The sequence below is a fragment of the Salvelinus alpinus genome, chromosome 11 (assembly GCF_045679555.1).
Source record: "Salvelinus alpinus chromosome 11, SLU_Salpinus.1, whole genome shotgun sequence".
NCBI classification, from domain to species: Eukaryota; Metazoa; Chordata; class Actinopteri; order Salmoniformes; family Salmonidae; genus Salvelinus; species Salvelinus alpinus.
This window is the reverse complement of record NC_092096.1, coordinates 35,807,334-35,813,867: the sequence shown is the minus strand read 5'-3', so window position 1 is coordinate 35,813,867 and position 6,534 is coordinate 35,807,334. Positions and strand designations below refer to the sequence as shown.

The window sequence follows — 6,534 nt, the reverse complement described above, 5'->3', positions numbered from 1 at the left end:
TATTTTCTCTACAGTGGTTGGTAGACAAATAAAATAGGGTGGGGTCACTTACAGGAAGCTCAGATGGAACGGGTTCACTTGTGGCAGGGGCAGAGTCATAAGTGGGGTTAACAATGCTGGGGTTGCAGATGGCAGGGTTGCAGTCTGGAGGCGTCTCGTCCTCTTCCTGCAAAAGAGGGCAAAGGTCAATTATCAAGTTCGAGGTTCCCCGTGTTTTATTGTACGTTAGTTTCTGAACCGACAGAATATCAGTAAACAGCTGATTGCCTGCAATGAGACAAAAAGTCCTTGTTGCACAACATTCAGACATCATTCAACCAACACACTCACCTTAAAGTAGTGGAACTGGAATGGTTTGGTCTTGTGGGTGTAGAAGTGGTAGCCTACGAACCCAGCCCCAGCCATCAGCATGATCAACAGCACAACTCCAATCCCCATCCCTGCCTTGTGACCCGCGTGGAGCTGGGGGACCAGTCACAGATAGGGTCAGAAGTCAGAGACAGGAGTCCACCAATACCTAACCTTACCAACCGATTTAGGATAAGTTCTCACAATTTGAATCAGTCCTAATCTTAACCATAAACTATAAATCTGATCAAGGACCAGTAGTTTAGCAACATCTCGTCAGAGATCAAGGAGAGAAACTAAACAGAAAATGATGTAATAATCTCACCACTATCCAAGGGGGAGGGGCTTTGAGGGGTCCCTGCAGCACATGGATGATCCCATTGGATGCCAGGATGTTGGAGTCGACGATGAAGCGGTCGTTGATATAACGGGAGGAACTCTACACAGAGAGAGATCAGGATGGGACCAGTTTGAGCTCACAGACTACAATCATAAAGTCAAACTTTATTTTCAGTGGTTAGCTGTTCTATAATATGTGGTCTATGAGGCTGGTTCAGTAGCTAATTTTCACATTTTCTCAAACATCTTAGTTCAATCTAGGAGACCTGGTTAACCAGGGCAATATATAATACATTCCTATAACGGGGACTGAAAAACAACAGAGAACCTGAGTGTGGTACAGTGAGTGAATGCCCAAAGTACAGTAAGTACAGGGTTGATGTGTACAGTACTGTAGCTCCATGTCTCACCAGGACCTTGGGGTTGAGGAAGTCAACGATACCCAGGACAATGAGGCTTTGGCCCAGCCGGGTGCGGATACGGCTGCCGTTGGTCAGGTCTTTCAGGGCCAAGGCCCGGCCCTCCGAGAGATGGTACTCCATGTCCCTGTGGGTCAGTGTCTGGGCAATACAACACAGGAGAGTGAGTGTACACATTTATACATATACATGTTCATATAAGTCTGAGTAAGGGCTCTATTCAATCTGGATCGATGCAGCGGTACAGATTGCGCGACAGACATTTAAAGGTCATTTCCGATTGGGCCGACATATGCAGCGTTTACCAATAATGCAGTCTCCGCTAATGTGGGAAACCATGTGTTTGATGGATTTGACAGCATTCCACTTATTCACCTCCAGCCATTACCCCGAGCCGGTCCTCCCCAATGAAGGTGCCACCAACCTCCTGTGGTTATATTTTTAACAAAAAAACTAAATATGCTTCTTTGCAAAAATCTGGGTAAAAGATTGAAAGGAATGTGAGTCTTATTCAGTACATTTAGTAATTGCTTACTTTTCTAAAGTCTACCAACTAAGATAATTAGATAAGCTAGCAACTCGGATTTGCTGGATATTGGCGGGAACTGGAACACGCTGTCGTACACGTCGATCCAGAGCATCCCAAACATGCTCAATGGGTTACATGTCTGGTGAGTATGCAGGCCATGGAAGAACTGGGACATTTTCAGCTTCCAGGAATTGTGTATAGATCCTTGCGACATGGGGCCGTGCATTATCATGCTGAAACATGAGGTGATGGCAGCGGATGAATGGCACGACAATGGGCCTAAGGATCTCGTCACGGTATGTCTGTGCATTTAAATTGCCATCGATAAAATGCAATTGTGTTCATTGTCTGTAGCTTATGCCTGCCCATACCATAACCCCACCGCCACGGCACTCTGTTCACAACGTTGACATCAGCAAACCACTCGCCACACGACGCCTTGTCTGCCATCTGCCCGGTACAATTGAAAACGGGATTCATCCCTGAAGATCACACTTCTCCAGCGTGCCAGTGGCCATCGAAGGTGAGCATTTGCCCACTGAAGTCTGTTACGACGCCGAACTGCAGTCAGGTCAAGACCCTGGTGAGGACTACGAGCACTCAGATGAGCTTCCCCAAGACGGTTTTTGACAGGTTATGCAGAAATTCTTCGGTTGTGCAAACCCCCAGTTTCATCAGCTGTCCAGGTGACTGGTGTCAGACGATCTCGCAGGTGAATAAGCCGGATGTGGAGGTCCTGGGCTGGCGTGGTTACGTGTTCTGCGGTTGTGAGGCCGGTTGGACATCCTGCCAAATTCTCAAAATAAATGTATTATTTTATTATTATTATTTTGTATATTTAAATAGGACAAATCTGACAAATCGGGCATGATGCCTCTGGTGGTAATGTACAGGGCTGTGTGTGAGTAGCTGTGTGAGACTGTGCATACATATGTCCGGATGTGCATCAGAATGCATGTCAGTGTGTCTGACAGGGTGTTCTTGTACCTGGTTCTGGTACAGTCCGGTATTATCAGGTACAAACAGAGTGGACTGGATGGTCAGGTTACTGAGGCGCTTCATAAACTGTTTTCCTGACACGGACATCTGGGAGTAGTTCAGGATTTGCTGCAGGTAAAAAAGACACCGGATCAGTAACAAACCACTGTGAGTGAACATACAATAAATCAAAACCTGAATAGAATGATACCATTTAGATACTCACAGAGAGGAAGTTGGAGAAGGTGGGCTTCTCAGTGAGGACCTGCAAGAGGTTTCCAATGCAGGAGTATCCATCTCCTATATATCCTGCTTTACATTCACATTTCACCTCTGGAGGGGGACACACACACCGTATGAAACACCTTAGAAAACACATTTTTCACACATAAAGAGGGCTGTCTCGCTCTCCCTCTTTCCCTCCCCTCTCAATTATTCCCTCCTCTCCTGTTCCCCTCTTACCCTTGACCCTGTAGCAGAAGGTGTCCCAGGTCTCGCTGAGGTTGTTGCGTAAGCCGTAGTCTACGATGCCCACGTGACCAAAGCCACACTTGGGGTTGGAGTAGGTGGTGGGGTAGGCCACTCTGGCCTGGTCCAGCCAGCTAGCCGCACACAGGTTGAGCCCAGCCTGGAGACAGAGGGGTAGTATAGTAGGTGTTTGTCAGTCTGTGTGTGTGTCTGTGTGTGTGAATATGTATGTGTGGGTAAATGTGTTTGTGTATCTTTTCTGGTGTGTGTTAATGTGTGTGTGCTCACCTGCTGTGCGTAGGAGAGCTGTGTGTACGTGGCGATGGTTCCCCCCTCTCCTGTGCAGGCCTCCTGGGCCGATGTATAGTTCAGCTTGTACTGTCCCTTGTTGGACCGGAAGTGGAACACACCGACTGTGCTGTCTGGTGGGCACCAAAGATAGAAGATGTAAACATCACAGCATATCACACACCACATGTGTGCGTTTGGGTCTTGGAAAAGAGCTATACTGTATATATATCCTATGTATTCTTATGCAGACTTTAAATGAAACTCCTATACAAGGAGTGTACAGTATGTGTGTGCGTGCATGGCGTACCCTCGTAGTGAAGGTCGGTACACTGGGCGTCAGAGTGGCACTGCCCGTTCTCCTGGAGACAACGGTTCACAAGAAGCTCCTTCACCTCACACGTCACACCGTCCCCGATGTAGTTATCCTTACACACACACTTCTTCTTTCCCTGTAGACACACACACACACACACACACACACACACACACACACACACACACACACACACACACACACACACACACACACACACACACACACACACACACACACACACACACACACACACACACACACACACACACACACACACACACACACACACACACACAAAGATGAATTCATATTTATAGCTGACATGCTGGGACTATTGGCGGTACGCTAATAAGTTACCATAGCAACCCCTGTAGTACCCATGGCACCCCGTGGCTGACCCCTTACCGGCCCAGTCATGGTGCAGGTGGCGTGCTCGTGGCAACCCCCGTTGTCATCGACGGAGCAAGGGTCTATGGGCCGACAGATGAAGCCGTCTCCAGAGTGTCCCTGAGGGCAGGCGCAGCTCACCGTCTCCCCCTTCTGACTGCACTTAGCTCCCTGGGCACAGCCACCGTTCCAGAACTTACACAGGTCAGCCACTAGAGGGCGTGGAGAGGAGGAGGAAGGAGCAGCAAAAGGAGAAATTCATGACACAGAAGAGAAGCAGTGATCAACAGTGATGTACAGAATTTGTTTCATGTGCGTATACACAGTATGTGTCTGCATGTGGGATGTGTGTGTGGAAATGTGTGTGTGTTGTAGTACTCCAGTGTTGTCTCTGCAGGCCATTACCTATGCAGCTGATGCCGTCTCCCTCGTAGAAAAGTTTACATACACAGGTGTTGTTCTCTTTACATATGCCGTTCTGAGAGCAGGTTGGGGAGCAGACTGGACCCTCCGCTATAAGGAGAGGGGGTGAAGGGTGACAGGAACAGTTAACATCAAAGTTTAAATGCTAAATATCAGTGTTTTAAATGTAGCAGAAATTGCCATTTCAAGATGATGGCTCTTGGGTTTCCTTTGTGTGGTGGACATTTTGTAACTTGTGGTTCTTTACCTAGTTGTGTCTCACAGCGCTGCCCGGTCCAGCCCTGTTCACAGAAACAGGAGCCTGTCCCTTTAAGGCCTTCTTCACATGACCCATGCTCTGTGCAGTTACATGCTGAGGAAAAAATGACATCATATCACAAATCAGGTTCAAGATTCAGTATGGAGAATGATTCAAGATTATACTAAATTAAGCCACACAAGTTCACAATGAAATTCTTCACACAAGGTAGCACAACTAAATCTTGAGATGTAGGTATCCACACTAGAGCACTACACACCTGTGCAGTCCGGTCCATAGTGGCCTTTTTTACACAACTCACAGGCGTCGCCATGGAAACCAGTGTCACATGTGCAGTTACCGTTGCCTAGGTGACCGTCATCACACTTTCCATGGTTCAAACAGGGAGATGAATTCCCGCCAGGACAAACTTGAGGTAAACACGAACAGGAAGTCAAAGTCATGATGGGAAACAACTCAGATCTGTAGTCTTTCACTTCAAACACCTGCTTCAACGAATGCCAATCACATTTCTGAGACTGCATGAGACTTTTGGAGCTAGTCTTTGAGAATTACATTCTTTATGGGGTTTTCACCACAAACTGTCATTGTTGTCCTATTTATTAGTTTGCATTCTAAATAGTACCCTGTTCCCTAGTACGTTTGACAAGTAGTGCACTATAAAGGGAATAAGATGCCATTTGAGATGCAGTCTTGGTATGATCAGGGAGATCTGAGGCAAATTTTGGGAGTTCTTACCCAGACAGTCACGTCCATAGAAGCCAGTACAGCACTTGGGTTGCCAGAGGACAAAAGTACATAAGGCCTGGCAGCCTTTATTCATATTCACTATCATGTGCAGGTCACATTTCTTCACCTCCTGCAGAATACATATAAAGGTGCAGTTTTTAGTATGGGGAAAGATGCAAGTGTTATATTCACATAACGGTTACGACGGGTGGATGGGTGAACAGATACCTTGAGTTTGGACCCAGGGGGGCAGCGTGTTGATGATGTGCAGAATGAACAGGGTAGCTATCACACAGGAGAAACACAGAAAAAAACATTCTAAGACAATAATAATTCTAATCACCTTATTCCATGGTAGCAATACAAAATACTTTCTACTGCATGATATGGTCACACTCACCGGGAAATCTACAGTTTCCTTTTTGTCACAGCGACCCCCGAGGCTCGGCGGGTTCAGCAGACAGTCGATCCCATAGGCTATCCCACCGTTGAAGGGGATGTGCCTCTGGATGATTCGGCAGTTCCCGTCGTTGAGGAAGATTTCACCCTGTGCAGAAAAGTACATCTCTCAGAAAACGTTGGGGTCTGGGTCAATCCAAATACCACAAGATGGCCTTACTTTTTTTGCCTCTAAATTATATTCCGCTTGTTAGTGTTGTACAAACACAACACTACTTTGTTTTACTCACTATGTTGTCCAGCCCTCCACAGTTGGCTTTGAGTTCGGATCCCTGGAGCGTCCGTATAGGATCGATGTGGACCAGCTCTGCTGCATACACCTTGGTGTCTCGGAGGATGTGGTATTTGAGGTACTCCAGCAGGTGTCCTCTGTTCTGTGTGTTGTAAAGGAAGTCTTTCTGCTCCTGGGGCAGTGCGGCCATGGCGCGGTCCGACGGCAGGAACAATGTCACGGGCTGGTGGAGGGGGTCGTTCACCATTGCCATCACATCTGTGTCCTGCAGGGAGAAACAGAGAAGAACACCTTCTTTAACACTTTTCAGGCGAGAAGTTTAAGATTGTTATTCTCAGAATCCATAAAGGAAATAGG

At 47.1% G+C, this 6,534-nt stretch overlaps 1 protein-coding gene across 2 annotated transcripts in view; it reads right to left on the bottom strand.

Annotated features, from left to right (window-relative positions):
* The window catches only part of stab2 (stabilin 2), a 39,226-nt gene that overhangs the window by 1,299 nt on the left and 31,393 nt on the right, over positions 1-6,534 (bottom strand). For both annotated transcript variants that reach the window (XM_071332761.1, XM_071332762.1), the window contains 17 exons: positions 6,176-6,442; positions 5,887-6,033; positions 5,715-5,771; positions 5,496-5,616; positions 5,017-5,166; positions 4,746-4,850; positions 4,481-4,588; positions 4,094-4,287; positions 3,680-3,821; positions 3,370-3,503; positions 3,076-3,241; positions 2,840-2,946; positions 2,623-2,742; positions 1,098-1,247; positions 674-787; positions 331-462; positions 53-166 (listed from right to left, as the gene is read on the bottom strand). In XM_071332761.1, the coding sequence (XP_071188862.1) occupies positions 53-166; positions 331-462; positions 674-787; positions 1,098-1,247; positions 2,623-2,742; positions 2,840-2,946; positions 3,076-3,241; positions 3,370-3,503; positions 3,680-3,821; positions 4,094-4,287; positions 4,481-4,588; positions 4,746-4,850; positions 5,017-5,166; positions 5,496-5,616; positions 5,715-5,771; positions 5,887-6,033; positions 6,176-6,442 (2,328 nt within the window). The remainder of the gene's footprint in view (positions 1-52; positions 167-330; positions 463-673; positions 788-1,097; positions 1,248-2,622; positions 2,743-2,839; positions 2,947-3,075; positions 3,242-3,369; positions 3,504-3,679; positions 3,822-4,093; positions 4,288-4,480; positions 4,589-4,745; positions 4,851-5,016; positions 5,167-5,495; positions 5,617-5,714; positions 5,772-5,886; positions 6,034-6,175; positions 6,443-6,534) is intronic.